The following is a 14994-nucleotide window of genomic DNA, read 5'->3' on the forward strand; positions in this document are numbered from 1 at the left end:
TATATATATATATATATATATATATATATTGAATTTATATGTAATATACAATACCTTTAAATAGTTTGGGGTTGATAAAATGTTTTTATTGTTTTTGAAATAGGTCTCTTATGCTCACCAATGCTGCATTTGTTTGACAGTAAAAACCGTGATACTGTGAAATATTGTTGCAATTAAAAATAACTTCCCTATTTTAATATATTTTCAAATGTAATTTATTGCCGTGATGGCGATGCTGAATTTTCAGCAGCCATCTCCAGCAGTCTCCAGTGTCACATGATCTTTCAGAAATCATTCTGATTTGATGCTCAAGAAATATTTCATATTATTATCAATGTTGAAAACAGTTGTGGAAACTGTGATCTTTTTTCATGATTCTTTGATGAATAGAAATTTCTAAAGTCTTTTCTGATGAGTTTAATGCATCCTGAGAATTGTTTTTTAAATCCTACTGACCCCACACTATTAAACGATTGTGTATATTATTTAAATTGTATTTCTTATCCACTCATTATATATCACATAATATAACTGTTAGAACCTGTAATGTGTTAAGTGTGTTTCTGAGAGACAGGATCTTTTCATTAGCTTCTTGTTGATAGGTAGAGACTTTCTCCTCCAGTCGGCTGTAGGTTTGCCGTAGGGTGGCAAAATCTTCAACCACACTTCCAACTCCAAATTTTAGCTCCACCCACATCGCCTGCAACTGAAGCAACAAGTCAGAGGTCACCAATACTCAATAAGAGACAAACCCAGATAGAGAGATGAAGGTTAAGCAGGAGGACAGGAGCTTCAGATCAGTCTCAATAGCATTAGGGAGGGTCAAGCTAAATGTGGCCTGAGTTCTGTCACACTCTTCCTATTAGCAATTCATTGTCTCAATGACTTTTATTTTCTTAACAGCAGTAATCTGTGCGGGTGTGTGTGATTGGAATTAGAGATTAATGAAACAGTGAATTTAAAACAGAAAACCTATTTTGTCGTAAACACACACACACATCAAAGTATACAAAATCATGAGAAAGCTATCACAAACTGGAAGTGAGTAAAAGAGAGGGCAATTTAGATTACCTGAAGGTCTATGGCATCTATGTCATTACCTGTACCTGCAAAAACACACAAAAACGAAATTTCATGCAGAAATACAGACTTTATCACACAAAAGTTGACAGAAACATGCACCAACAAGAAAGAAAACTTTCCAAAAAGTCATCCATTGAACTCTTCACTTAAAGTAGACTTCACTGTTAATGACCAATTAATCATATTAAAAAAAAATTAAATAAAAAAAGCATTACGGAAGATCTAAGAATTTTTGCAGATTGAAAATCAAAGTTGGTTTACCCTCTATTTTGCCATTCTCCATGATCCGACGGTCTTCCAGGTCCAAATCCAGGACTGTCGTTTCAGATCCTCTGTGGTTCGGATCTTTTCTAGTAGTTTCTTTGCTCAAACTGATTAACTTTAAAAGCCAATGAAATGTCACACTTCTATGTTTTGATATGGTTAGAAATGACAGGAGAGCTCTCTGATTCTGTGACTTTGTCTTTCTATCACTTGTCTTTCTCTCTCTCTCATCTGTCCAACCTATCTCTTCCCCTCCTCTTTGAAACATGTGAGTCTGATGAAGTCGAGGACAAAAAGAGACCTTGTTTTACAGTAAGTGGATGGATGAAGGAAGAGAGAGAGAAAGATAGAGACGTCTGTTAGCATTTTTATGGTTCAGAATCAGACGATTAAATTTCCTCTTCAACCTTTAAGACCAATTTTCCATTTAACAATGAACTCTGTATGAGCTCTGGAAAGGATCCACTAGGCATATGAACAGAAACACCCACAAAATTATTGTCATAAACTCAAAAGTGAACATTGAGTCATACCTAATTTAATTGAGGTATAACAATGAAACAAATAAAACACCCTCAAGAAGTTATTCAGTTTCAAATGGAATCACGCACTGGAGCTTCAGGCTCATTTGAAGCAGATTTAGAAGTGAACTGAAGGGTGGTAGATCTCCAGTTGAGCTCTTGATCCACAGTAAACACGTTCTCACTCCAGAGGACAGGAAATTGAGCCTTACGGTCTTACACAACTCCTGACTTCTCATCGCAGTCATGAGCTCTGCTGCTGTGCGTGCTCGTGTATTTTGGAGATGCGCTCCACCAATGGCTGAACCGTACACAGAGAATCACATTCCTCTCACCCTTTGCACTAAAACAAAGTAGTGATTCTTTCAGAAGTGCAGTGTGTGGGAACATGTGTTCTTGATGTTCAGTGGATGCTGCTGGAACTGAAGTTATTTCATTGGATCTCATCAGTGCCTCAGGGCTGCTAGCTGTGGTAATGCATCACTGTGTATCTAAGATCTCTTTCAATAGTTTCACGGGTGGTTATTCTTTCAACTTCAAGTTGACTCAGATGCTTGCTTCATAATCTTGATAAAATGCTCAAATTGTACTATCAATATTTAAAAATTCAGTGCTTCAGAATATCTTTTGAAGTTCAGTTTGGTCTAGTGATTGGCTACTTAACAATAGACCACTTACTGAATGCCATCTAATAAAGAAAAAGAACAGAAAATGTTTTTCTGTATACATTTAAATGGTGTGTGTTTGTGTGCAAGTCACACGTTGACTTTGAGCTTCAGTCCCAGTGCGGCTTTGTTATGAAACTTCCCCCTCCACACAAGTCCTTGTGAATCTGTGAACTCCCCTTCACCTTCAAATCTGCAAAAACAAATTTATGTTCTGACAATTAAGCCTTCCTTATGACAATATTGCCAATTCCTGCTTTGCATATGTTTGCAGGACTGATTATACTGTATCACCTGTTGTTGTTAAAAGTTCCTGTGTATTCTGTCCCATCAGGAAATCGATAAGTTCCTTTGCCATGATACATGTTGTCTCTGAACAGGCCGCTGTAAAACGCCCCTGAAGGGTGTGTGAGAGTTCCTCTGCCATTCATCTACAGGCCACATAACACCACCAACCAAGACATAATTACAAAAAGCATATTAAGAGAAGTAATATATTTATCCAAGGTAGTTGTCACATGCCTAAATTTACATTTCATCTAATTTGTTGCATAATGCACTCAAAACTGAGATAAAAGCATGAATTCAGTGTTAGCCTTTGAAAGGAGATCAGATGAGTCACTGACCTTGACAGCTTTAGTGCACATGTGACCAAAGTTTGACTTACTTAAATATTGTAATTATTATTATTTTTTTAAATCCCACACACACCATATCATTGTCCCATTCTCCAGTGTATGTAACTCCAGAGGCTGATGTCTGTGTGCCAGACCCTTTCCTTATCACCACACCATCTGAAGTAGGACAGCATTCGCCCTCTAAACACAAACACACAAGTACACATCTGTTTAATGGGCTTAAATAAAATAAAATAAAAGATAACATTCACAGACACGTTTAAAGCTGTCAGCTAACTCACCATATTTGTCTCCATTTGGAAAAATGTAAGAAATTTTAAGAGTTGTAGTCTCTGCAACAAAGAGCAGCAAAGTTAAATCAGGCTTTTATATCTTGAAGTGACAGCCAAAAAGAGAAAAGAAACGTAAGTTTAAGTTATTCAACAAGTAACAAGTATTTATATTTAGAATGTATATTCTAAATTATAGAAATAATTGTTATGAACATATTTACCAGGCATGATGCTGTATTTATTTGGTTATAGTAAAAGCTTTACTAAAAACTCTTTACATCACGTCATTCAGGAAAGTTGCAATAGAATCTCCATAGCAACGACGCAACAACTCTTCTTCTTCTTCTTCTTCTTTGACGTTTTATGGCGGTTGGCAAACCAGCTTTAGGTGCATTTACCGCCACCTACTAGGATGGAGTGTGGAGCAATGACGTTAAAGGAAAATTTATGTATTCATGTTCCCAACAGTTTTCTAATACTTTTTTAACTGGATGTATTTCTGAATGCCCTTTCAGAAAAACTCTGCTTCGTCTGATTGTTTTTGAGTCATGTGCTGTCTGTACTGCCATCTGGTGAACGCGCCACTGATCTAGCGCACTCTGCCGACCCGGAAGTTATTCCAGTGGGTGTCCAACGTGTGTGTGGCGAGGCAGCTGCGCGTTAACGTGAGTAAGGTAATAAATGTACATATTTTTCACTTACGCTTTACAAACTTTACAACTTGTTGAAAGTGGTCATACTGCGAGATGGAAAGCATGTTAGTTAACGTTAAACATGTTTTGACAGGATGTTTTTTTATTGAATATAATTGATTTCTGTTTAATGTTCTTTTTGAGTCACACCAGTGTCATACTAACTGATTTTCTCTTACAGACGTTTTAAAAGAGACCCCATTTCGCAGGTTTTAAACTGGAGATTTGACAGCTCAGCTTTTCTGTTGACAGATTAATGGAAAGTTCAGACGGCAGATTTTAGTTGTGATGTCATTACATCTTTTAGTGCATGTTGTCTTTTGGTGAAGTTGAAGACCTTAATTTATATTTAAGTTCAAAACAGGTCCACAAACTCTCTTCAAATATGTGAAAACTAGTTTCTCCTCTTGTTTTTAGATCATGGGAAAGTCCAAACAGGTCGGAAAGCACAGTAAAGGCAGGAAGAAGAACATTTCCAAGACATGGAAGACTAAGCGCAGGACGAAGGACCTTGACCAGATCCATGCAGACATGATCCCTGCAAATGCTGTCAAGTTACTAAAGCAAGATGTAGATTTTGATGTTACAGGATGTGCTCAGCATTACTGTCTGCACTGCGCGTAAGTCACACCTCACCACCCCAATGACACACCACATTTTTTTTTAACTGTTTGTATTTTTTTGTTTTTAGCTTTTTAAAATATTCAGCTTTTCATTTGAATTTTTTCCTTCCTTTTCTAAAGGAGATATTTTGTCAATTTGAAAACACTGAAGGAGCATTTCAAATCTAAACCTCATAAAAAACGGTGAGTCGGAACATTTTAAAATCTTTTTCTCTTTTCTCTTAATGTTGAATATTTGGATCATACAGTTTTATGCAAAAGTTTGGGCACCCCTGATAATTATCATAATTTTAATTTATAATCTGCTGGGCTTTCAAAGCAGCAACTTGATTTGGATATATTTTATACCCTATGGAGACAGTAACATTTAAGTTCTGAAATAAAAAAATTTTAATCAACAAAAACAATGCAATGTGAATCATAACAAAAACACACAGGTGCAAGTAATTTAGGCACTCCAATGAAATAATGTCATCAATATTTAGTAGAGCCACCTTTTGCTGAAATAACAGCCTGTAGACACTTCTTATAGCCACTGATAAGGCCCTGAATTCTGGATGCAGGTATTTTGAACCATTCTTCCTTGCAAAATGTCACTAGTTCAGTCAGGTTTGATGGCTGCCGAGCATGAACAGCCAGCTTCAAATCATTCCATAGATTTTCGATGATGTTCAAGTCTGGGGACTTGGATGGCCATTCTAGAACATTGCATCTGTGTACGTGCATGAACTCCTTGGTAGATTTGGAACAATGCTTTGAGTCATTGTCCTACTGAAATAAATAACCCCGGCATAACTTCAACCTCTTGGCTGATTCTTGAACATTATTCTTCTTGAGAATCTGCTGATACTGGGTGGAATCCATGCAACCCTCAACTCTGACAAGGTTTCCAGTACCTGTGCCTGACACACAGCCCCACAGCATGATGGACTGTCCACCAAATTTTACAGCAAGGAGCAGGTTCTTCTCCTGGAACGCTGTGTTCTTTTTCCGCCATGCAAATGCCTCTTGTTGTGACCAAATAACTTAGTTTCATCTGTCCACAGCATATTATTCCAAAATAATTCAGGCTTGTCCAGATGAGCCTTTGCATACCTCAAATGACTCCGCTTGTTGGCACTGGCAGTACGCAGAAAAGCCTTTTTCCGCATCACCCTTCCATTGAGCTGTTCCTTGTGCAAAGTGCGCTGGACTGTGGAACGATGTGCAATGACATTATCAGCAGCAAGATGTTCTTGGAGCTCTTTGGAGGTAGGGATGCGCCGATCCGATATTCATATCACATTATCAGCAGCAAGATGTTCTTGGAGCTCTTTGGAGGTAGGGATGCGCCGATCCGATATTCATATCGGGTATCGGCTCCGATACTGCCATTTTTGTCGGATCGGGTATCGGTCAGAGAGAGCCGATCCAAATCCTAGATTGTGCGTATTGTTACCTCTGCTCTGAAGCCATAGCATAGCTTAAAGGGTTCCTCCACCTCAAAATGCAAAAATTTGTCATTAATCACTTACCCCCATGCAGTGGTGGAAAGAGTACTGAAAAAAGATACTCAAGTAAAAGTACCATTACCTTCCAAAAAATTTAGTGTGAGTAAGCGCTTTGTGCCGCACTATATTTGTTATCGAATCTATCATATGTTGTTGCCTTATTAAAAAAAATATGCTGTACATTTAAAAGAAACGTATTTTAATTTTATACTTGTATATAAGTACATTCATGAATGTTTTTAATTATGGATTTTATAATACAAATAGCAATGTGTAACATTTTACCATATTTAGTGCAACACTCTTTATAATGAAGTAGTCTGTATCTAGTAGATTGTGAAAGAATGATTATCAGTTCCACACACAGAGATATATAAATTCTACATTTATTTAAATGGGGGGAAAAAAACTTCACTGGTATCGGATCGGTATCGGTATCGGCCAATACTGAACCCTAGGTATCAGAATCGGTATCAGAGGTGAAAAAGGCGGATCGGAGCATCCCTATTTGGAGGTGGTCTGTGGTTTGTCTGTGACCATTCTAACCATTCTTCGCTGCTGCCTTTCAGATATTTTTCTTGGCCTAACTCATCTTTCTTTCACAAGGACCGTTCCTGTCGCCTTTCATTTTCTAACTATATTTCTGACTGTGGAGGCAAAGACCTTAAACCTTTGTGATATTTTTTTTGTATAATTCTAATTCAAATTGATGAATCATCCGAGTTTTTAGGTCATTAGAGGTTCCCATGTTGTTACTTTTAAGTGGAGACAAACAAAGCTAGCAATTAGCGACCTTAAACATAATTTTTCATGATTGTTTGCTCGTGATTTTGCAGTGTTAAGGTTCATGGAGCTAATCAAATCAATGTCATGTTGTAATTAATCAGCAATAAGAGACTACAGGTATTAAATCAACACAATTGAAAGGGTGCCCAAACTTTTGCACAACCCATTTTTTACATTCATCTTTATGCCATACAACTCAATACTGCAACACTAAGAATTTATGTCTGAAAAACATCACATTATGCTGCGTTCTCTAGAAACTGAATGGAATATCACTACGAGCTTTTCTTATAAATAAATAGCAAATTATTATCCAGCCTCAGAGGGGTGCCCAAACTTTTGCATAACACTGTATATAAAATACATTACCTGCATAAATGCAAAAAAAAAATGTCTGGGGTTTCCATGTGTTTTTAAAATTATCGTCATTTTAAAGGCTTTTTTTTTTTTTTTTTTTTAGATTGAAGCAGCGGAGGGAAGAGCCGTATACACAGGCCGAGGCAGAGCGGGCAGCAGGAATGGGCTCCTACATCCCACCCAAAACTGTAGAGGTTCACACACAGCAGGTCGAGGAAGATATGGACTGAAAGAGCACTTTGGTCTGCCTCTCTGTAGACTCTTGCTCCTCTGGACTCAGAGCAACAATTTGACCTGTTTCAGAGCTGAAATTAGTTTATGGAGATGGAAAGTAAGTTGAAAAATATTAAATGGATATTATTTTGATGAATGTTCAATGACAATTCTCTGTAAATTCAGACGTGTCTGATTTTGGAGAAGTCCTGGAACAGCTGGCTACAGTTTCATACTTGTTGTGAAATTAAATTAGTAAAGTTTGCTTACAACAAGCAACCTTCTGGGACTGAAAGCCTCACAATGTTCATTATGTATGTGAATATAAACTCAGCAAAAAAGAAATGTGTCCTCTTTTTTTTTTTTTTTACTACTTTTATTTCCAGCAAATTTCTTAATGTGTAAATATTTGTATGAACATAAAAAGTTCAACAAGTGAGACAAACTAAACAGGTTTTTGACGAAAAGAAACAGAATAATGAGTCCCTGAACAAAGGGGGTGGGGGGATGGGGGTCAATATTAAAAGTCATATTGAGTATTTTGTATAACCACCAGCTGCTTTTAAGTACTACAGTGGATCGCATCCTCGTGGACTGTAGATTTGAAAGTTCTTGCTATAAATTGTTACCGCACTCTTCCACCAAGAAACTTGCAAGTTCTCGAACATGTCGGCGTGGACACATGGTTACACATGGTTTGACAAGATAAGCTGTCCTTCCTGTAGCACTGCTGTAGGCCTCTTACATTATGGACATTGCAGTTTATTGCTCTGGCCACATCTGCAGTCCTCATGCCTCCCTGCAACAGGACTATGGCATGTTCATGTAGGTGATCAGGGACCCTGGGCATCTTCTGGTGTTTTTCGAATCAGTAGAAAGGTCTCTTTAATGTCCTAAGGTATTGTAACTGTGGCTTTAATCGCCTGTGAACTGAAGTGTCATATGGCCTTTTCCACAGGAGCATGTGCAATACTTGTTTATGGTTCAATGAATAAGTATAAAGAATATTGTTTAAACCCATTCTTATCTGTAAAGCTTATTTGGATTTTACAAAATCATCTTTAAAATACAGTATCCCGAATAAGTGTGTGTGTGTGTTTGAGTTTATTTGTCATGTGCCCTTCTGGAACAATGGCATGTACAGTACCGTGAAAAGGTTTTTGCTCCCATTCCTGTTTTTTTAATTTTTTGCATATTTGTCACACTTAAAAGATTCGGATCATCAAACCAATTTTAATATTACGCAAAGATAATGCAAGTAAATACAAAATGCAGTTCTTAAATGATAATTTCATTTATTAAGGGAAAAAAGCTGTCCAAACCTACCTGGCCCTACGTGAAAAATTAATTGCCCCCCTCTTGTTAAATCACGAAAGAACTGTGATTAACCACATTATTTTAGAAAGCGGAGTTAAATTTCACTAGCCACACGCAGGCCTGATTACTGCCAGACCTGTTGAATCAAGAAATCACTTAAATACAACCTGTCTCCCAAAGTGCAGCATGCTTAAAGAGTAATCACAGTTCTTTCATGATTTAAGAGGAGGGGCAAATAATTTTTCACGTAGGGAGGTAGGTTTGGACAGCTTTTTTCCCTTAATAAATGAAATCATAATTTCAAAACTGCAGTTTGTATTTACTCAGGTTATCTTTGTGTAATATTAAAATTTGTTTGATGATCTGAATCTTTTAAGTGTGACAAATATGCAAACAATTAAAAAAACAGGAAGGGGGCAAAAACTTTTTCACACCACTGTATGTGTATATTCTAAAATGAAGTCCATGCTAGCAAACTGATGAATAAAATGATATAAAAGCATAAAACCTAATCCAGTAATCTGTCATGGGAAAAACATGGAAATGTATTGATTAAAGAGTGTGGGACCCTCAATTATGGTTTTATGCTTGGAATTACAACAGTTGTAATTTACAGATCCTTTTCCTTACTTGTCCTTTATTCATCGTTTCCTAATCTTTAATAATATCATTGACTTAATTCTTCCGTTCTCACTTAATATTAAAGTCACCATAAAATCAAAATTGAACATTCTTATTTTTTTATGGAATACTGTAGTGTTTATTATAAATAATTTATCCGTGCACTTCTTTCTTTTTTTTTAAAATTCATGTGCCCTTGTAATCTTTAATCAAAAACGTTAACCTCCCCTCCCCCTCAAAACGACTCATCTTCTCTTCCGGTCACGAGCTATGGCGCAAGGGAACTCTAGTCTACACGCCTTGTCTGCCTGTGGTTGAAATGTTCTTTTCGTGGACATAACACATATTCAGTGTTGGGGAGTAACTAGTTACATGTAACGGAATTACGTAATTTAATTACAATTTAAGTAGGGTAACTTGTAATCTGTAACCTATTACATTTCCAAAGTAACCTTCCCAACACTGCACATATTTAACTGTATTAGCACGAAGGACAAAAAGACAGATTCAGTACATTCTTTGGCCCCTAAACGTGTAATTACGGACGTACATTATAAGCCGTTTCAAAACCTACTTGGCTGCCTAGCTAGACAGCATTTTGGCCAACGTAGGCACGTTCCGAATGTTGCCTAGACAGGCAGCTCACTAGATTTGAACAAACGCCCATCGAGTTCAAAGGCATGAATGTGCGCACTGGCCCTTTAAGAGCGACAGACATGATCCACAAGCAGGAGAAGCAGGAGTGATTTCCTCTTGCGCCGCTACGATGTAACGGCTCACCGGAGACGAGCCCATGACTACAGAGTGACTTCACTTAAGAATTTTTATATCACCCTGGGCTATTTGTGTGGCTCAGTAGTGATTTACAGAGCAGATAGAGACGTTTATTAGAGGATGGCCGCAGACGTGGATAAAACTCGTGCTGGAGAGCCAAAGGATGATCACGATGAAGATCGCGCGACTCCATCCAGCAGACGCGCCCGCTCACGTTTCAAGCAACTCTCCAGTTTATTTTTAATCGCTGCTGTTCCTTTCTTCGGCGTTTGCATTAAATATTATCAGGACACCCAGCTTGTGAAACGACATGTAAGTTAATACCAGTTTGGTCAGAATTTCATTTCAGTTTGACCCGTGAAGGAGGGATGCTTCTCAGAGCCATGAGAGATACTGCAGCTGTTCAAGCCACATGTAGTCCTTGCAGTTGGTTAAAATGCAATAAGTTTTAGTTTTAAACATTGCTCTTCTAAGATTATTTTTTGAACTGTCTTTGCCACGTCTTTTTTTGTTATGTGGGAACAGTAAACTTACATCTGGTGCTCCAGCGGCCTGCTGTTTTATTAGGGTTGGATAATTGCCACAGCTGGGCAAGACTGTTAGAACAACAACCCCCCTCTTTCTCATATATCTGTTACTTCTGTGTCGCTTCCTATATTAACCAGTTTCTCCAGGCTGCCGTCCTACTCAGACTGATAATAGGCCCAGACACAACATAAAAAGTATGTTAGGAATTCAGTTTAAAATAAACAGACGTAGACATCATTGTGTCCCGTTGCCTTGGGGCAAGTATTCTGTTGTCCTTTCTAGTGTACAACTCGTTCTTTTGAGTCGAATCTTTTGAATGAATCAATTGAACCGGTTCACATAACCTATCTGAATGATTCGTTCACGAATTGGACTGAATCAGAGTAGTTCTGGGCTGTGTTCCACTCCAGTTTTAGACACGCACTCGCGAACTTCCCTAAGCACTTACCCTCGGGGGAATCCCCGCTGCCATTTTGAAGTGCGTTCCACTTCGTGAAGTGGACGAGGGAAGTTTATATGGACAGACCCTCGACCCCTCGATTTTGACCGAGGCAGCGAGTGTGCTTCATATGCACACTTCAGGCCGCTCCATAGACCACAATGCAACACGCTTGTGACGTCATCGCAGATCGCGTTTAATTTATCCCCAACCCATACAACTCTATAATATATAAATTATTTTTTTAACATTTATAACAGCCCCAAACATACCTATATACATATAGAATGCTGCACCAAACAAATTCATAAGGGAAAAAATGTAAACAATAAACCAACTCCATAGCTGATTCTAATGGCGCTTTTCCAAGTCAGCAAGCCACTTTGAACCTAGAATCGCCTTTTCCGAACATGGAAGAAACGTGTGATTCGTAATTAGCCGAGAACCGATGAGTAAACGAGTAGAAAAAAAATTATTAAAGCAAATTACCCTCCACTATTCCCAACTGCAAACACTTTTAAGGTGCTGAGTGTAGGGCTGCGTAATTAATCGTGATCATGATTTCTGTTTCTCGAGATTATTTTAGCATAATTGCCTGCAATATTTGCCCTCTGGTTCCACATGCTTCCATATTGTTAGAAAAACTAATTTTAAAATAAAATAATTTGGAATAATAACTAGAAATTTAACTGGTTTAGTTCTTAATAATGTAGAGACTGTGTTAAATAATATGACAAATATAATATGACTTGACATTCTTTTCATTTGTAAAAGTGCAATAATTATTCAGATTAAATGTAAAAAGAAATTGATGAATATTTGTGATTAATAATTGCAGTTAACTTTTGAGCAAAATAATTTTGATTATCAGTTTAACCATTATTCTGCGTGTTTTATGTGGCAGATCTCTGAATGTGGACATGGAGTGGCTTTATGGGGCCAGTGAGAGCAGCAACATGGAGGTGGATATTGGATACCTGCCTCAGGTTTGTGCTCCTGTTTATGCAGAACATCTTCTGAGGGTTTTGATTTGTGGTATGCATAATATAAAAGTGCTTCTCCTGACATTTTGCTGTATGCTTTTTAGTCAGTTTTTTGATAAGTCAAAGCCATCCATTGTATTCTTAGCTGAAATACACAAAGTAAATGGGCTGTATATGTTTACAGATGGAGCTCAGGGCAGAAGGTCCCTCCACTCCCTCAGTGATCTATGACGAGCAGGGGAACATGATTGACAGCCGAGGGGAGGGAGGAGAGCCCATTCAGTTTGTCTTTGAGAAGATTGTCTGGAGTGCAGAGCTGAGCAGAGAAGAAGCATCCAGACATCTGGAGGTCACAATGTACCCATTTAAAAAGGTGAGTCCCCTGACTCTCATTCAACAAACTCTTTTTCTGTATCACAGATTCATACTTAAACATCTTGAAATTTGTTGTTAAGAGTCTGCAGCAACACCTCCCTGTTAAATATGATGGTTAGGTATGTTTTGAAGCATGGCTGCTGGTTTAAGCTGGTCATGTGCTGGTCCTAAGCAACTAGCTCCTGCTCAGGACCAGCTCAAACCAGCAGCCATGCTTCAAAACACACCTATTTTTCAACAGGGTGAACAGATGTTCTTTCAAGATATAATTTTTTTGGTGATGTTGAGAAGTTGTTTAACAGATCAATAGAAATGTTTGCAATGTTGTCATTATCAATCTCATCAGTGGGTTTTCTGTTTGGAAGGTGCCATATTTACCATTCAGTGAGGCCTTTAGCAGAGCTGATGCAGAGAAGAAGTTGGTTCACTCCATCCTGCTCTGGGGGGCCCTGGATGACCAGTCATGCTGAGGTAAGACACCCAAAAATGGGAATAACAAAGAATACAAACTACTGGAGCAGTTACGTTTGGCCACAATGGTCAGCATGACTTTATCTGTATCTTGATATCTGCTGACAGTGTTATAGCTAGAGTTCTAGGATTCTTTCAGCTACATTAGATGTTTCTCTAATTTGCGTTCTGTGCACTTCTCTTCCTCCTTATCTGTGTTAGGTTCAGGGCGGACTCTTCGAGAGACAGTCCTCGAGAGTTCGCCCATTTTGGCCTTGCTCAACCAGAGCTTCATCAGCAGCTGGTCTCTAGTCAAAGAGCTGGAGGATCTGCAGGTGGGGAGTTTGGGTCATTTAGCTGACACGTTGTTAAGCTAAATGAAGTTGTCCTTATTTAGACTAATTAAGTGTTGAACCTTGTGTTTAACCTAATTTAGGGTGATAAGAAGAATCTGGACTTGAGTAAAAAGGCTCGTTTACATTTGGAGAAGTATACTTTTCCAGTGGAGATGATGGTGGCGCTGCCCAACGGCACTGTGGTGAGTCTTCTTTAGCTTTCTTAACCAGCTGGGTCAGTCTGTGCCAACTGCTTGTTTCAATGAATATCACTCTAACTTCTCCAGGTGCATCACATCAATGCTAATAATTTCCTGGACCAGACATCCATGAAACCAGAAGAGGAAGAGGGGCCTACTATCAGTTTCTCAGCAGGTTTTGAGGATCCTTCAACTTCCACATACATTCGCTTCCTACAGGAAGGACTCGAAATGGCCAGACCTTACCTGGAATCGTAAAACTGTTTCTCTCCAGAAACATTTGTGCACATTAGAGATAAATGAGGGGAGTGTATGAGGGAGAAAGAAAGGAAGTCTGATATCAGCTCTGCTCCTCCATGTCTGATTTTAGGAACGGAATGTGGAGGAGCTGACACAATTTCTTCATTGAGAAGGCAGCTGGTGGCCACATCTTCGAGTGACACATTCCATGTAAAAGGGCACAATATAACATCATGTTGTCACAAGAGTGTGGTATGTCACACAGTGAAACCTAAAGGGTGTTTAACTGTACACAACAACACAATCTCAATTAAGTCATATTTTTATCTAGAAATTTTACCTATTTTGTGCAAACCTTACACTTCCTGAGTGACGAATGTCATTAGTCTGATCCATTGTTCAGACTAATGAACTGAAACGGCATTATGCTGTATATTGATCTGATAAAACCACTTTTATACTTTTGTTTCATACATACAAAGCCACTTTTGTTTTTGCTGCATAATTTTTGTTTGTTATTCCAGATAGTCCTGTAGGACACAGAACTTTGCTGGCTGTGGCTTCCTCGATTAGGCAGTTTGTGATGGTCTGGTCTGAAAGCCCAATCAGGGTGAGAGCAGACCTGATGTTGTTGTTTAAGTCTGTGGAAGCAACGTCTGCTTTTCTGTGTCTGAACAGGATACTGGCACTATGCTAAAACACACACCAAGCGAAGCTTTGGATTTCAGCTCAAACACACAGCTGCAGGAAAGCTGCCATGGTCTCTAATATATCACGCCTGAAATCCACTTTTGTCTAAGGGTGGAGGTACGTAATGGTCAGTTAGGAACATCACATTTTTTGTCTTTTATAAATTAAATATAATGCAAAAAGCTCACATGCACTCACGTCTGATTCTTTCTACCACATTTAAGCTGAAGACCAGAGTAGAAACAGGAAGGAATACTAGATTTAAAATGTAAGTTGGCATAGTGTTCATTGTCTTTAAACGGTGCAATAGGTTGTTAATCTTTTCAGCAGATAACTTTTGCACTGCTGTTCAAAAGTTTGGGATCTGTAAGATTTGTTTAAATGTTTTTAAAATGAGTCTCTTAGCCTGAAAATTCATTAGATCTAAAATACAGTAGT

At 38.3% G+C, this 14994-nt stretch overlaps 4 protein-coding genes across 5 annotated transcripts in view; 2 read left to right on the top strand and 2 right to left on the bottom strand.

The window, feature by feature from the left end:
- LOC107721667 (uncharacterized) overlaps nt 1–1615 on the bottom strand; it is a 5580-nt gene extending 3965 nt beyond the window's left edge. Inside the window, exons 1-3 of the mRNA XM_016529802.1 lie at nt 1345–1615; nt 1072–1106; nt 523–706 (exon numbers count right to left, since the gene is read on the bottom strand). Coding sequence (XP_016385288.1) covers nt 523–706; nt 1072–1106; nt 1345–1615 — 490 coding nt within the window. The remainder of the gene's footprint in view (nt 1–522; nt 707–1071; nt 1107–1344) is intronic.
- Nucleotides 1616–1959: 344 nt separating this feature from the next.
- Nucleotides 1960–3731, bottom strand: morn2 (MORN repeat containing 2). The gene is made up of 5 exons (XM_016528888.1): nt 3665–3731; nt 3453–3503; nt 3245–3351; nt 2828–2964; nt 1960–2726 (listed from the first exon to the last, which is right to left on the bottom strand). The coding sequence occupies exons 1-5, from the start codon at nt 3669–3671 to the stop codon at nt 2624–2626; spliced, it is 405 nt and encodes a 134-aa protein (XP_016384374.1). The 5' UTR covers nt 3672–3731; the 3' UTR covers nt 1960–2623.
- Nucleotides 3732–4006: 275 nt separating this feature from the next.
- Nucleotides 4007–8696, top strand: znf593 (zinc finger protein 593). 2 transcript variants are annotated; one of them, XM_016528901.1, is made up of 4 exons: nt 4007–4117; nt 4553–4755; nt 4879–4941; nt 7495–8696. In XM_016528901.1, the coding sequence occupies exons 2-4, from the start codon at nt 4556–4558 to the stop codon at nt 7619–7621; spliced, it is 390 nt and encodes a 129-aa protein (XP_016384387.1). In that variant the 5' UTR covers nt 4007–4117; nt 4553–4555; the 3' UTR covers nt 7622–8696. The 2 variants fall into 2 exon arrangements, with proteins under 2 accessions (XP_016384387.1, XP_016384393.1); XM_016528907.1 differs by having other exon boundaries at nt 4012–4108.
- Nucleotides 8697–11693: 2997 nt separating this feature from the next.
- Nucleotides 11694–14960, top strand: LOC107721674 (selenoprotein N). The gene is made up of 7 exons (XM_074560111.1): nt 11694–11704; nt 12188–12269; nt 12451–12639; nt 13007–13112; nt 13314–13426; nt 13528–13629; nt 13714–14960. The coding sequence occupies exons 1-7, from the start codon at nt 11694–11696 to the stop codon at nt 13882–13884; spliced, it is 774 nt and encodes a 257-aa protein (XP_074416212.1). The 3' UTR covers nt 13885–14960.
- The last annotated feature ends 34 nt before the right edge of the window (nt 14961–14994 follow it).

Source organism: Sinocyclocheilus rhinocerous, unplaced genomic scaffold (genome assembly GCF_001515625.1).
Source record: "Sinocyclocheilus rhinocerous isolate Xijiao unplaced genomic scaffold, SAMN03320098_v1.1 scaffold432, whole genome shotgun sequence".
Classification (NCBI taxonomy): Eukaryota; Metazoa; Chordata; class Actinopteri; order Cypriniformes; family Cyprinidae; genus Sinocyclocheilus; species Sinocyclocheilus rhinocerous.

Bases quoted from the DNA above. Each gene is read 5' to 3' on its own strand.
- morn2 (XM_016528888.1), bottom strand. The intron at 3,352-3,452 runs GTGAGTTAGCTG...GTTTGTGTTTAG, and splicing joins TCCAAATGGAGACAAATATG to AGGGCGAATGCTGTCCTACT. The intron at 2,727-2,827 runs GTGATACAGTAT...TTGTTTTTGCAG, and splicing joins GGAACTTTTAACAACAACAG to ATTTGAAGGTGAAGGGGAGT.
- znf593 (XM_016528901.1), top strand. From the start codon at position 4,556: ATGGGAAAGTCCAAACAGGTCGGAAAGCACAGTAAAGGCAGGAAGAAG. The intron at 4,756-4,878 runs GTAAGTCACACC...CCTTTTCTAAAG, and splicing joins CATTACTGTCTGCACTGCGC to GAGATATTTTGTCAATTTGA. The intron at 4,942-7,494 runs GTGAGTCGGAAC...TTTTTTTTTTAG, and splicing joins TCTAAACCTCATAAAAAACG to ATTGAAGCAGCGGAGGGAAG.